At 39.0% G+C, this 16625-nt stretch overlaps 1 protein-coding gene across 1 annotated transcript in view; it reads right to left on the bottom strand.

Annotated features, from left to right (window-relative positions):
• Positions 1 to 5709, bottom strand: part of NYAP2 (neuronal tyrosine-phosphorylated phosphoinositide-3-kinase adaptor 2) — a gene marked incomplete at its 3' end in the record, with an annotated part of 119286 nt that extends 113577 nt beyond the window's left edge. The window contains exon 1 of the mRNA XM_079539871.1: positions 5498 to 5709. Within this exon, the coding sequence (XP_079395997.1) occupies positions 5498 to 5703 (206 nt within the window). The 5' untranslated portion in view covers positions 5704 to 5709. The remainder of the gene's footprint in view (positions 1 to 5497) is intronic.
• Between the last annotated feature and the right edge of the window lie 10916 nt (positions 5710 to 16625).

Below are 16625 nucleotides of genomic sequence, written 5' to 3'. Positions count from 1 at the left end.
CAGCATAAAATCAGCACGCAGCATGCAAGGAGGAAGAAGAACACAGAAGCACTGCTACATACATATCCTTGGATTAAGAAGGCATGCGCTACTGACCTCATATCCAAAAGCTACATTCATGGAATAAATCTTAGTTAAAAACAAAGCAAACAAAAGATTTACCAGTCCTTCTCCAACCCCCCCCCCCCCCCAAAAAAAAACCTCCACACCACCACATCAAACCAATAACAACATATTCAGAAGCTAGTAATTTGTAACATCTCGATGATGTGCTTGCAGATATTTTATCCCAATCCCTCACAACAATCAGAAAATACTTATTGACCTCATCCATATCTTCCTTGGGGTCTGGCTGGAAGCAAAAATTCCCAACTTAAAAATGTCTAGTTCACAAAGCAAAATTTCAACTACAAACATTCAGAGAAAAAAAAATAATCAGTACGTTAAGCACTGCTTGCCTAAAGTATTTTTCTGAGTTCCAAACCTTTTTATGAAATTAACGTTATCGTAAACGTTATTGTAAGTTCATTATGGCATTATTTTCCTTAGGTTATTTTGTATTTTGATAGCAGCCTTTTGGTAGAAAGACTTAAAAATGCCCTAAGATCACACACGTTTCCCCAGCTGAAAGATCTTTCGGCAGTGAATAATCCCATACTCAGAAACATATTTATACTTGCTTGCTGTCACTCTCACTTAAAACTTAACTTTTAGCTCAAGGGCACATATCTTACATCTTTTTTATGAAAGAACCTAAGGACAGAAACTACTTAAAACTACAGATGGATAATACCTGAACTTCATTGCCTCTGCCATCCTAAAAAAGAAAAAAAAATAAAGAAGAAAACAGCAAGAGAAAAATATCTTACTTTTGTTGATGTGTCAGTCTTCGTTATTTGGTTTGCCATAGGAAAGAGAGGTTAGGATGACAGCTGTTCATTACAATCCCACCTTCATTACAAGAGCTTAACTCTGCTACTGGCTGGCTGGCCCATTTCTGCTAGCTTTAGCACAGAACAGTGCTCCTAAAAGCTCCTCCTCTTGACAGCATCTGTCTGGATACTACCCACAACAAGCAGAAACAAAGCTTTCTGCAGAGCCATTTAGGTGCTAGGAATAAGCTAGAACAGGGGAAACCATTAGAAGCAGAAAAACATACTTGGGTTGCAAAGCCTAGGAGTTGGCAGTTAGAAGTGCACGCCTACTGACACCATCAGCTGTACACATCAGTCACATCTTTGTGATACTACAAATCAAAACAACATTCCTGATAGAAACAGTAGCTTAAATGATGCCCAAAAACTAAAGGACAAACTTTCAAAGCATGAATCTCCTATGAAACTGTGCAGCCCCAGCCACTCCCTATAATTAATGCAATGTGTCTCAGCTGTGAGAGAAAGAGGAGGAGGAAGAGGAGGAGCTAGAGTTCATTATTTCCTAATACTATTTTAAAAGCCACCAATGAAGCATCCGCATAAGACATCAATATAACAAATGTAATGTACCTATTGAAATTGCATATTTATGTATGAGTAAGAAAGCAACTGCTCACAGTAACCTATGTAAAGTCAAAATACTCACCTTTTCTCTGGCACCCAGAACAGCAGAGGCTAATCTATCTTCTGTTCCCAGAAATACTGCCTATGGCAGATATTGCATCATCACACGTGTATGTCTCAAATTACTGCTACTTATTCCCAGTGAAAATAATGCTGCTTCATAATTTATTTGCAATTTATAAGCTTGTGGGCAATATACCAGTATGTTTTTTTGACCTGGACACAGACTCCTGAACAGACAACGATGAAGTGAGACCAGACAAACAAAAGGAGGACAAAGGAGGGTCTAAAAATTAGGCTTAAAATAAATATACTAACATTTACTGTGGCTTACTCTCAGCCACTGATCAGCACGTTAACCTTAATTTCTCTGCATGATCGCTAAGTACTCTACTAAAATTAGGTCAGAAATTCAGATCAGATCAGCTGACTCAGCCCAGCAAGATCAGACAAAGCCTAGTTGCTTGTTTTCACAATCCAATACGATGCATACTTTATCCCCCTCAATTTACATTAGATCCATACATTTTTCCCCACAATTAACCTATCAGAACCACACAGAATGAAACAGCAATCACACTAAAAGTGCATCAGTGCTACTGAAGAAGCACAGCACAACATATTCTCAGTGAGGCAAAATACAAAATAACATTTTCTTTAAAGGTCATTTTTCAGATCTTGTTTCTAAACTGCTAAAACTAATGCATTTCAGTGAACTTTTAAGTCATGCAGCATTGGTTATCAGCTGTTTCAGGTAAATGACAGCTTCTTCAAAATAGTATTTATGTGAATACCAGCACTGTATTAGATAATAAAGTGCTCATTAATTTGTTAATATACATGAATATCTACTTCTCAAAGAGCATCTGAACACTGAAATTGAATAGCTTATCAAAAATTAAATAATCAGACTAATGCAATTTACAGTTGGTGCCAAAGACTTTCAGCTGCTTTATTTTCATTCTTGGAAGCAAAAGGGGTGATTTCTTTATTCTGTGTTTGTTGGACACCCTTCGCCCCTGTTCAGAATCTACCTGCTGTAAGTCCTAGGGAATGTCCCTGGTTGCTACAGAGATTGTCTTTGGTTGTTGACAGTCTCTGGACTGTTAGCACAGTTATCACTGCACATGTGCACTAACTGCTATCTAGGCCACACTATCAGGAATTAGGGAGAATATAAATACCCACCAAGATATGGTTAAAACATAAGGGAAATATTACAGAACAAAGAAGTAAACAATAATCCTACTTCACCTTTTTTGACTGCTGTTTTTCAATAGACAGGGCCTTGGATGCCCCTGTGAAGGTTACTACAGGGAGCAGACTTAACTGCCATCGGCCTAAGTGATGTTATGACATCATTGTTCCTTTACTCAAATCAGATGTTTTTCCTGGATCTGTTATTGCTTTTAGTTTCACTAATCAAGAGTTGATCATGAACATCTCCTCCTCCTTCCCAACTTTACACCGGGAATAGACAGAAAAAAGGATACAGATAACATTTTCTGAGATTTCCTAGGGTGATTTCCTACTTGTTTTCTTAGAAGGGTATTGCCCTATATCTCAATGATACTGAGATAGGCCAAGAGGGAAGGGAATGGAGGGTACCACCACACACATGGTTTCCCACAGAACAGTGCTACAGCCGAGAAATGCTGGTGCCTCCAAATCTCACTCACATATGTGTACACACACGTTGTTCTTCAGAGAAACCCACTGTATTGCTGGGAATCTTCCTTGTTTCCTGACACGGTATCTGGGGAGTAGAGCTTTGTTCTCAAGAATTTCAATTCAACATGAACAAAAAATTTCAAAACTTGGCCTGAATCATCAACATTTATTCAGACCTCTTCCTCAAATAACTTTGCCAAGATCAATTAAAAAAAAACACATAAAGCGACTACGATTTAGGAAATATTACTGCCACCATTCAAATTAGGTATAGAGAAGCTTAGCTACAGGGATAAAGAGAACCAGGTAGGTCCAAACTAAATAAATCTGTACACACTGACTGTTCTACCTTATCAAATGAAGTTGCCAGCACAAGGGCTAGGGAACTTATTCTTCCAGCAACTATAAATTAACTGAAAAGTGACATTTTAATAACATTCAAAATATTTGAAATTTTAATTGGAATTTATTTTCTTCAGTGGAGAAGAGCCAACTATTTATAAGGAGAAGGTGCTCTTCATCTCACTACTTTAAAACACCAGTTTATTGACAGCAGACAAGCACTTTTGTTTCGTAGGAGAGAAATTAAAATCTTTCCTCTCTTTCATGTAACTGCATCTTAAATCCACCTTCCAGCAAACCCTACTCTTTCCTCTTGGAAATTTTGAAATTTATGTAATTGTGTAGCAGACAAAAGATAGAGAAGGAAATTGATATAAACGATTTTTCTTTTAACTGCTAAAGGCACTCATATTTAACACTAACATTCCAGTTCTTGCTCCCAGGAACACAAAACAAGAATAGCAAGAATTGTACAAAATACATAAAACCTGCATAAATCAAAACAAAAAAACAACCAAAGAACTTACATTAATTTGCTGCTAAGAAAAATGCTTTTCCTCACTAAGTCATGCTTAGCATCCTACTAAAAGCTACCTATGCCTTTGACTCCTTAATAGTTTGAATCCCTCTAAACATCACCAGGAATGAAGCGACAAGATAACTAATCCTGAAGACACCAAAACAAACATTGCATTAGCTCTCATTATTCACTTTAATTACACATTAGTCTTATGTCCTCTACAGAATCCAAAATAGTGAAAATCCAGAAAATTCTATGTCCTGAAATGTAAAGCAGCCACAATTTTGTTTCATGGTGCTTCTCCTTCCCCCATCAAACTGTATGTGCCTCTCTTTTAAACATTTCATCAAAATTACCAGACTACTGAGGCATTGATAGAGTGTTCACAGCACAGCATGTCTGCTATACCTGCATGTACAGTACCCAAGATATGGCATAAAATTTAATCATTCAAACTGAAATATGGAAGATTCACGCTGAGGGAAAAAAATTCAAAGGGCCTCCTATCAGTTTGAGCCCAAGCCATTCATTTGCATATAAAAGTTTAGTGCATATATGGATGATTTATCTTTATTACACAATAATATCTGTCTGTCTCCTCAAGACAACTCAAATTTTTATGCATATGTGCACTTATATATATACACATGTCTTTATATACAGGTATCTCCATGTAGAGATATAAATTCATCATGCTGACCCCATTTTTCATGTCTAAATGGCTGCAGATTTCGTTGCTATCCACTGGCACAAGACATCAGGTCATGTGAGTGCCCCTCTCATTAGCTGTCAATTAAAATCAATTGAATTATTCAAGAAAAGCCATTATAAGGTTGTGCCCACCAGGTGCAATATCCATTTTCTTTTAAGTGAATTGCAGAATTTTTTTATTTTTTTTACTTCAGAGAGGGAAGAATGGTGAGGAAATGGTGAGGAAGTAACATGACTTTTTTTTTTTTTTTTTTTTTTGTAGATAGCAGTTAGAGAGCTTTGAAAATTTACCGAATTTGAAATATCAACCCAAAGAGAATCTGTTTTCACCTATGAGGCTGCCTCATCTTGCAGCCGTACACCTTTGAACAAAGTAGACATTGTCCATCTAACAACTGTTCCAGATAACTAAACTTTTTGTTACAAATCACTCCTGCTGAAGATGCCACACATGCTCAAATCTAATGCATTTTGATGGAAACTTTTCTATTGAGGAGAGCCATTCAACACCGCCTCTACACGATATAATAAATATGCAATTAGCAGCCTGAAACCAGCCAACAGGCTACACTGCTTTTACCAGGAAGTGGCTGGAAGTCAACTCATCTACACATTTTTACAACTGATGACATTATGAACCCTTTGCTGTTCATTCACTCTGCCAGAGCACTGATCTTGTTATTAAAATATTTACCGTTTTATTGCTTCTTCTTGTTTTCGGCGTTTTTCGCTCTTTTCTTTCAAGTAAGCCAGGTTTGTTTCATTCCTCATGCGATCATTCTCTCGAGCAATGTCTGATGCATTCTGTATAACCAAGCCATCGTAGGCCTTCATCCCCATATCTTCAATATACTGGAGAAAAGCGCCCAAAGTGACCTCCTCCTTATTAGAACTCATCATCTTGCAGGAGATAATGAACAAAGGAAAATAACGTTTCCTGCGGGATGAAAAACACGTAATACCTTAATCAGTAGGAAAATACCTCATGGTTTATGACAGTGAGATTGTATCAATTGTAATTAATATCTCTGTAAGAGAACTTTCATATTTTCTTTTGTCTGAAGAATAATAAATAAAGCAAATTTGAACTCAGAACTATAGAGAACATTGGCTTCCCCAAATCTCAGTTTGAATTGGATTAAAAAGGCTTCCTATGACAATGGATCCTTTTTACAATTTAGGTAAAGCTGCACCAAAGCAGATCATCAGACAACATCTCTATTCTACAGGAAATACAAAATTCAGGTGGAAAATACTGTTCTATGCTTTAGAATAAAACAAATAATAGTATTTTTTTTTAAATTCAGATTCAAAACGTAGAAATAAATACTGTTAAATAGTTTCCTATATTTCTTAATAGCATGGAAATTAGTCTACAAGCCCCTGGTCATCTGCTGCCCAGCACCTCACTAGCTTGAACTCCAGGAATGGATATGAAAATTCATCTCAGCTGGGACCTTTGGACATGTGAAGCATTTGAATTCTCCAGGCTTCCATGGGTATTTCCTCCACAGGTGTGACATATACTGATTAATTGCACCCCCAGTCAAGCAGCATGAAGCACACACGGATCCCTAGCTCACTCCTGCCTCCATGGCAGGCAGCCTAAAAGCTCTGAAAAGCTTTCCACTGAGTAGCAGACCTCCAGGGAGTTATAAGAACCCACAGAGTACAGACATCAGTGAATACTACAGGTGACTAAAGGCAAGGTAGAATTACAAGAAACATATTCTCCAGATGAATTCTATGTAACTGGATGAAATATTTGTTATGTCAGTAAAGCAGAATGTTAAAAAGCAGAAATGTACCATCTTGTGCTTTCCTGCTTTAAAGTACTGAGACATTTGGATCTTCGATGGCACCATCTCTGCACACCGAGGAGGGGGGAGCATCGCTTTACAGAAGCAGGTTTGATTCAGTGTCTGAGTGACACAGCGGTAGGCTGGGCAGCTGAATGCAGTTCTCCAAGGCACGCCTGCTCTTTGCCTCTCTCCCTTCTGCGAAAAGGATGGTGTGACTTCTCGGAATGTGCCTGAGAATGATGCCAGCACTGCAACTCTAGGTAATCTTATTCAGTAGGCAATGAGTAACCTGTCTGCACACTGCTTCTAGGGGCAGAGCCCCTGCACAGTGAGCATTTTTTTTTTTCTTGATTTCTTAGAATACTGCCATATTTGTAACATTTATTGTATTGATGGTTAGGCAAAATTCTGATCAGGATGGGCCCCAATTTGAAAATAAACTGATAGATTCTAGCAATAATCACCGCAGGCCTTCAGGAACAGCCCTGAACATGAGAACAAAATGTTCTTACATGAGAATGTAAACAATCTGCAGGGCATACAAATGGTAGGGAAATATTTCCACTGTTTGCTCCTCATTTTTAATTATTTGAAGTGGCAATGGCAACAAGGTAATTTTAGACAGCGATTAATGTGAATGCAAGCAAATTACTTCTTCCCTTGTTTTCCACTTTTCTATATCCAAATTGTTTCTATTCAGTGCTAAGCAGAGTGTTAAAACCGTGAAGATTCAGAGGATGAGAAGTGCCCACTCCTATCATCTCCTCTGCCTCCCAAAACAGCCTCCCCTATCATCTGGGCCTTAACACAAGCACAAGACTGATGATCAGGGTTCACCAGATTGAACTTAATTTATTTCCAGGCAAGGGTATAGATATCTTCAACTAATCCCTGCAGGGTACAATCAGGGAAGAGATCTTAGCACAATCCAAATGTGAATGTATGCAATTTAACACATCTTTCACACTGGAGTTGGCTAGAACTCTTCTGGGTTGGAACACGCATCAAGCTATCATAAATGTTCACTGTATTTTGCCCAGTATCTACAAAGGAGTGAATTGGGAAGTTGACATTACAATAAGCTAAACAGATTCTATTAGTGCTAGTCATACTTCAGTAGACATCATTTCAGATCAATTCTTAAACTTTCTGATTTTGAAAATAAGTCCAGGCACAAGAGTTGCTACATGGGCAATGAGGCCTGCCTGATTAGAAACAACGCGTGCAGCATAGAGGGCTCTAACTACAGAGCCTCAATACTTCCCAGATGGTACCTGATCTTGATGGTTAAAATCTAGGTCATTTCTTCAGTACACATTTATTTCTATTAATTTTCCATTTTTCACTTCTAGTAAAGTACAGTTTCTGCATTGGTGATACACTGAATTACATTCAGATAAACCTGTAAAACAGAAATCCCACTGTAGAGATCTTAATGGTAATTGTGCCACTGGTTTCTCTAAAGACTAAATTTTACTCTTGAAATCAGTATGAAATTTTATCCTGAAGATAACTTCAGGGCCTTTAGTAAATGCAGGTCAGATCCACTTTACTAAGAGACCAAGAATTTCATCTGCTTTGCAGATCTTTTACAACAGCACAACTGCCATTTTTTCCTCCACGCTTTTTTTTTTTTTTTGAGAAGGCTAGAATTAATGACATTTAAGGATATACTGAATCTCCTTTTAAGTTTACTTGTATAAAAGAGCATTAATGCCAAGGCCATTCTAATTTGAAATTGTTTAAAACAATCAAGTTCCTGAACAGTGAATACAGTATATAGAATATTTGTTCAGTTGTGTAATCACTACTACAAAACTCATGCAGAATGCAAAAAATCTGCATGGCATTTAATAAATAATGATGTATTCTTTGCCCCATGGGGGCAAACAGGGACTCCAATCTGCAACACTGCTGAGCAGTAGCTATTGTACTGTATTGTACTAATGTACTGTAGCTACTGAACTGCTCTTGCAACAGTCAGTACCCACATACTTGTAACACCAAATTCATCTCAAGACACTCCTAAAGAACCTGTCTTGGGATGCCAAGAGACTTCAAAAAACTTGAATGAGCTCCTACAGCTCAACTTTGAAAAGCATCTACACCAATAGCAAACATCTTCTGAACCAAGAACTGCACACATCCCACACACACAGTATTTTACAGCCTCATTGCATTTACCTATCTGAGGGTTATGTATGTGATGCTTAAACAGGGAATAAAATTACAAACAGCTGGGACAGAAAGCTTGACTAGTTACTGTAAACATTTTTGAAGTATTAGTATTCCTTGCATAATATACTCAGATCAATTTATTTTTTTACTGGTAGCAGTGCCACTTCAGAGTGCCACTCACGCCAGGTAAGTTTGCTATCCAACTGCAATGCACTACAACCAAAACATGTGGCCTATCAAATCACATGCATCATTGGTTTGCTACCCTTCTCAGGAAATGCTGATTGCAAGCAGCACTGATCAACTCCTGATCAAAGGTTCTGCTTGCTGCTGTACTCAGGCAGTGAGCAATTCCTAACCATCTGTCAGGGCAGATACAAGTACAAGCAAATGTTCTGAGTACATTTATATTTGATTAAAAATATGCAAATGCAAGTTGTTAAATATGTAATGCAAGCTGTAGGTGAGGCACCACCATTTTGGTACCCCTAATATGCACACTGCATATTATATGATGTCAGATATTTTAGTAATTAGTAACAAGGATCATGCAGGGTCACCTCTGTATTTGCAATCAAATGGGTTTTAGTCCATTTTGATTACTGAAACCAATATACATTGGAAAATTATTACTGGGAATTGCTCTGCTCGGGAAATTCTTGTAATTCTCCTTTTCCCCACTTCATTGTGAAGGAACAGGAGGAGAAACTGGGGAGGATGAAAAGCTGTGGATTTCAGCTTCTGAAGTCAATGCACTGAGAAGCCAACAGAAATGAAGGAAGTTTGAAGGAAGTTTATTGCAAGCATTCAGCAAGCAATGAACATTTTCTGAAATTCTCCTGAATGCAAGGACACACATAAGGAGTTCTCCAACACGTTCACTTCACCGCTTAACAGCTGCGCTAACATTGCACGAAACCTCAGTGAGAAAATCATGCTCACTGTCACCTGACTCTCCAGTTGTCCACAAGCGGAGTTTCACACTCCTCCACCTGTAGATTAATCTTTGTTTTTTAAGTTATTAAGTAGAGCTTTTACAATCATGAGAACTCTAGGCACGTTCTAACAAGTAAATGCCAGGTGACTTCATAATCCCACACCAAATAATCCTACATTTATTACATCACTGTGCATTGGTTCTTTCAATGCCACTGTGTTTATTAAAAATACACAGACTTAAAACATGAAATGTTTTGTATTCAAGCTTTATAGCAGGTATAGCCATTCTGGTAAAGATTCTGAGACTTAATCATCCAGAAAAAAATTTCTGACAACTTTTTTTTTTGTTATTCAGGAAGGTAGAAGTCCTCAAAGTCCTTCTCCAAATCACACATTTGCAAAGCAGCACAGAGCAGCTCACGCTGTCTTTCCCATGCAGTCAGCTGAAGCAAGATTTTCGTGGGTTCCTCCAATACATCTGGCTTTCTGGCAAGGGCAAAGAATCCCCTTACTGGCTTTGCCTAGAAATGTTTGCATAAACGAATTCAAGATTTTTTTTTTTTAATGATCCAGACACCAATTCTATGGAAGAAAAAAGAGCAGTGCTTTACAGCATTGTTACGTACCTTCTAATTTAAGTGTGCTCTGATATCAAACATACAGCTTCTTGGTCAAAACCAAAGCACCACTTTTTCACATCGCTATGCAAAGATACTGAATTCATAATACAAGAAGCAATTGACCTAATATCACAATAACACAGCAGTGCTACATGGTAGCATTCAGATATGTGGTTTTCCCTCTTATTCACACGAAGATCTCCAAAATATCAGTTGCTTTTCAGCATGCATGACAGCCATAAGCTGCAGCTGTGCTGCATTGAAAATTGACAATGCTGACATTAAACTGAAGGAGCTTTTTGAAGTAATAACAAAGGCACTGATTGCCTTCTTCCTAAATCAGAGGATTTTATGTTATTTTAACATAAGAGAACAGAGCACAGTAACACGAGTGGGGTTGCCTAAAGTCCTGAGCCCAACCCTTGATTTATAACCAGCCTACACACCTCTCAAATCCTGCCCATCTCCCTTCCAGTTACTACCACCTACCTCTCTTTGAGAACACAAATTCACTTTCAAATTACCTATCATTTCCTCTGCTAAATTTAACATTTTCATGAGGATTCTCCACAAATCAAGGATACTGATTGGCCATTCAGTCCTCAAGTTTGTGTTGTTGCATTCTAGTTGCTTGCAAGGCATTAAAAGCAAAGTAGACAAGCCATATCCAATTTTCACAAACTGCTGACCACAGCAGTGCTAGTAAGGACCTAATGGCATTGGATATACAAAGAATATTTGCCCTGCAATGAAGAAAGTCAGTGATGGAAAAAACATACTAGAGACTGCTTTCCTGAACTCTTAAACAATCTCTCATAACTGTGCCTTACACCAACTGAGCTTTGAAATATCCAAACAGTTGAATGTCATGAGACAAATTTCTAAAGGTATGCTTTTTAGAGCTGCATTCCATGCTTGTTTGTAGTAATTATCTAGCATTACTATTTTCACTCAGTGATGCATTATGCTTTCAGTTAAATAAAGACCTTTGAAATAGGTTGCAAGTTTTTAATGCATACATTTAAAGAAAAAAAGCTGCATTCACTAGGAAGGACAAAATACACCCCTGTATTCTGACCAAGATTACAGTTTATATATCTCATTCTCATTATACTGCACAGCATGAGTTCTTGCACCTGGGTGAAATCACTGAAGCTAAGTAGTGCTAAGCCCTTCACTTAAAGAGGTTAAAAGTGGCTCCTTCAGTAGAATGAGAATGCTGTTGCATGGGTTTAAAGAAGTAGCCCATTTGTACAGGCATCACACCCTTCACATGGGAAAGTTGTTCTCCCTACAGTTTTAAGAACCAAAAAAAAAAAAAAAAAAATTAAGTACCTTGAGTCTTGAATCTTTGATCGATTGCTAGTGTTTTTGAAAAGGAAAAAGGTCTTTGCTAACAATGACTCCTCTATGAATCTAGAATGTGAAGAGCTGTTGTTTACTTTGCAATAAGGCAATACTTCTATCACTTTTATCCCTTGAGGAAAATAAAGCTTCCTTCTAACCACATGGACACTGGACAATTACAAAACCAGATTCAGAATGGCCAGCACTTAAGTGCAATTACGACATTTTGCCATCCTAGTATTATGAGGAAGACTTATGAACAAGAAGAAAAAGCCATGCACAGGGACATGTTCCATATGCAAACCGGAGAGCATTTGAACTCAGAAGACAGCTTCTTGCTCATGGATGTATTTCTTTTTTCCTTCTACTCAGGAAAAGGAAATGGAGATTTCATTACCACCAGCATCATGCTAAGATGCTGTAAAGTATTAAAGGTGTAGTGGGTTTGATAAGTAACCAACAGAGATGTTTGGAATTATTTCAGTTAATTCACCAGAAAATAGCAGCAAATGTTTTTAATTATTTAACAGCGCCTCTTACCAACAAGAAAAAAAATCCACATGCAAAATGTCTCTATTATAACCACAGTCAACATGTGAAGAACACAAAAACAGTCAAATATACTTCAGCTTCTACTTTAGCAATGGCTTGATTAATACTTCCCTAAAATAACATGCAATTTCATCATTATGCCTTGCAGGTACTCATTATTTCATTTTGTAAGTACAATTATTTTTTTCATTCTTATTAGCATGCCCATTCTTGAAAGAGAATTTTAAAAAACATGTACGTACCAGAATTTAAGTCCACGAGGACCGCTAAGTGCAACAATCAAAGGTGACTTTTGCCTGTAAAAGCCCTTTCCTGTGGTTATCTCAGTGCAGTTGGAAGGGATATTTCAGCACCATAAGAAACAGATTTGCAGTTAGGCTGAGTTTTTTTTCTTCAGTTAAAGTGCATTAAATCTTGTTGGCAAAATTGCCCAGATTGTAGAAATTCAGCATCACTGTAAGTCAGCATTACATTACAGATCTTCTTAACATACGATTAAAACGGCATGTAAAGTTTGACTTTAAAAAAAAAATGCAAGAGAAGGACAGGTGCTTGCTTCTTTAAATCCACATTCAGAGAAGAGAGGGTATAGAAAATAGGAGGGCAGAAACAAAACCCTGCTTTGAGATCCAGCAGAGAAGGAACTGGATGATTTTTACCCACTTTATAACACAGAAGATTACAGCACCATCATATGCGCTAAGACAGAGATTGCTAAGGTGCCTCATTTGAATATGTTCTGTGGAGACAAAAAGAAAGGAACATAAGGAGTGGAGAATATCCTATCCAAATGGCTTCTTGCTGCAGGAAAGATGCTCGCTCTCTCATTGCCACTTAGATACAGAAGGTCTGAAGCAGTCTAGCTTGTGGCATCGTCTCTCTTTCTCTCTCTCTCCCCCCCGTGACTACAGGCAGGCTTGCTCTCTCCAGCTGCCTCAGTCTGTTGGTGCTGCTGTCGATTAATCAGGGATTCTCAAACAAAGAGCAAGCCTACCTTCGGGTGCGAGCAGGACTGCGGGGCTCCGCGGCGGCTGCAATCCGGCTGCCGAGCCGCCCCGCGCAGCCGGCATGCTAGCACCTCGGACAGCTCCGCCGCGCCGGGCCCATCGCGGGGCCGCGGCCGGGCGCTCGGCGCTCCGCTGGGCAGCGGCCTTATCTCCGCCGCACTGGAGGCTGATTAGCAAGTAATCCGGTGGGAAAGAGATCTGCGTGAACAGCACTGTAGCGTTTAGTCTATAGGGAGGAAAGAATATGAAGCAACACCCCTCCCCCCCTCCTTCTCCCTTCCCAAAAAAAGGAAATTCTTCTTCCACCAAGAATGTGTAGGTTAACCTTTAGCCCGTGATATGGCTCAAGGAAATGAGCGGCCACTTAAAAGGACCATCTAAGCCTCAGTTTGATACCTCTATCGATGTATCTTTTGCACTCACCCTCACTGAAAAGCAGTGCAAGGCGCACAATTACTGCTGACGCAGATTAGGCTGCTGCTTGGGGAAGGAGGGGAGGAGCTTCTTAACCTCACCAAAACAACCTCCCACCACCTGCTCCCATTGCACGAGAACAAAACTACGCTCCTCGGACAGAATGAGCGTGACATTTACACTGCTATACTTATACTGATAAAAGATGTACACTCTAGAATGAAGCATTCTGTTTGAAAAGCATCCAGGATGAAACTACGCTGCTCTATGCTCATCGAGAATTTGTAAGCACAGCGCTTTGGAGGAAAACATTTCTTTTTTTCTGGACTGGAAATCTGTGTTACAGCTCCTCCTTTCAGAATACATGCAGTTTTGCTGCCTCTCCTCTAAACCTGCAGCATGCACACAAAGCAAAAGCATTCACGCCCTGCATAAAAGCCAGAAAAAAGGGAGTTGTCTGGATGCGCACACCCTGTTTCATTTTGTTCTGCCTCCTTCTCAAGTTACAGGCATGTTTCTTTTTTATAAATCTTGATTTGAGTGAATTTATTTCTAAAGTGAACAACTTTTATTCCATTATTAGAAATTAAGCTCACAGAATAAAGTCTTTTCAACATAAATGCATATTCACATGAAAAGCAGCATTAAAAAAATACATAAGGCCTCACCTACAGCAAAAGAACTTCCTGCAGATTTACTAGCCCCAAATTTTAATATCAATATTACATCCCATCCAGGAGAACTTAAGTTAGCCACCTAAGTACAGCACAAAACTTGGTCACCTCCTTCTTGCAGAACTGGTCAACACTAATATTGAACCATAGCCAGAGGAAAGTTAGCTCCAAGAGCTGTGTCTTCATAAGTATCTCCTACCATTTCCAGCACCCCTCTTTCAGGCCTGTGGAACACGGTGGGCACTGTATGTCCATGTAACATGTCCAAGAAAACATTTCAAAAGGATGCTTTAAGAAGAGTTAAAAAGACAAAAGAACAGGGTCTGAAGTTTTAGAATGCTGTTCTTTCGGTTGGGAAAAAAAAGATCTGGAAAGGAAGTACCTGCAACATAGAAGAACTGAAGGCAGTCCTGGGAGAAGAGAAATCCTTCCTAGCCCAGGGGCTAGCCAACAGCTCTGCTTCTGATTTTTTCTCCTTGAAGGATACTTTGAGAGGAAGATCCGTGGCTATGCTGTAATTGGGGAATTCCTTCATTTTTGTCAATTTGACATTTCCATCATGCAGTAGCCTTTTATTTCCCCATGTTTCTCCAAACTTCAAACCTCCTCTATCTCTGCCCCAAGTCATGCACCAAAAAGAAAGAAACTGTCTAGTGCAATTTCTTACTGTGTTACTTTAACAAAGATCTCTGTAAAATCATTACAGCTTCGTAAGTAATTTGAAGAACTACAAATTTCAATCCATAAGCATGAAACACTCAGGTAATGGGCATCTCCATGAATAACTTCATGGGTAGCTCTAACAGCCACGAGGGGAGCAGAAATCGAAAGAACGGTTTCTGACACCGACCTGGAAATGCAGCTAGCAGCTTCTTTCCCAAAGTACCTTTGCTCTTGGCTGTGTCTTCACTGCACGATTAATCCCAGTAATTGAACTAACCCAGAAGTAATCATCTTCCAGACACATTATTGCACCTTTTGGCAGTTTCCGTGTCTTATCATTCTTGCACCAGTGTTCACAGGGACCACAGTTTCATCAGCTCTAGAAGAAAACACCCAATTTTTCTTCCAGTAACACTGTGGGAATTGCACTGGAGAAATAAAATGATCAGTCCAGGAAAATAAAAAGCACCTATAGAATCAATCACAGGATTTTCTGCATGGATTTCTTCCTTACATAGAAGATAGATGATATGATTTATGTACACAAACACACACACGAGGAGGAGATATCACTTGACCTCTGGCTGCATTTTCACACTGAGAAAAGAGGAAGAAAAGTCTGCTCAGACTTACAATAGTTGCAGGAACAATGAGGCCAGGAAGATGGCTGTGGCAAGTAGTTTGGAAGCACAACTATGCACCAGGAAGGAGACAGACCTCTGTGGGAGACTTCCTGGTCTCAAGAGGGTGACAAGCCTTTTCAGACACAGAGAAATATATGACCTCCAGGCCACAGATGAAGAGTTCCATGACTAGAGACTGCTTAACAGAATGAAAAAAAAAAAAAAAAAATTGAAGAGGAGATTTCATAAAATAGAGGACTTATATCTCAACATTTCTAACATCTAACTATAATATTTACTGAGATGTGTCATGAATTCTTGTCCCCAAACTCTGCATCCCAACAAATAAGAAGAGAGGATCAAGAACAAGACCTTCAGTGCAGTGATCAAGTGAGAGAGGTATATCAGCCACTTTTGCCAAGAACAAAATCTTACCAAACCAAATCCAGGATAGGTAAATCTAAGGATTGGCAGTTTACCCACACTTACAAATGAGGCCACAAAGATGCTGATTTTGACTCATTAGCATGTTCCTTGGACAAACTAAGTTAACTGTGTCATGCTTCTTTCTCCTTCACTCTTGCTCCTTGCCTTCTGCTACTTTTTCCTGTTTCTTGTGTGCTTACTGTTGGTTCTCATGCTGCCAGTCTGCTTCACTGTGCCCCCTGTAACATGGATTCCTCATCCTCCTAACTTCTGGGCACATCACATAACCTAAGCCTTGTCTTACTACTATCCTCAACCTTTGCAAGCTTTATGTTTGGCTTTTTTCAACTCCAACACCTAGTACCTGGTTCTAATCAGTCTAATCAGATTGGACTAATTTAACAGTGAGACAATGGTTTCTTCACAAAGACCATCATAAATCTTGCATACGAGAGGCAAGGGAAATCTTACATCTTGCATCCTAAATCTTGGTTTAACAATCACGATAGTGAGCCTTTCACTGAACATGCACATGTGCTCACAATACCTAACAGCTTCAGCAATGCCACGACCACAG

This window comes from Tetrao urogallus, assembly GCF_951394365.1.
Source record: "Tetrao urogallus genome assembly, chromosome: 9".
In the NCBI taxonomy this organism is placed as follows: Eukaryota; Metazoa; Chordata; class Aves; order Galliformes; family Phasianidae; genus Tetrao; species Tetrao urogallus.
Note: the sequence above shows the minus strand (reverse complement) of the source record. Positions and strands in the feature narration are given on the sequence as shown.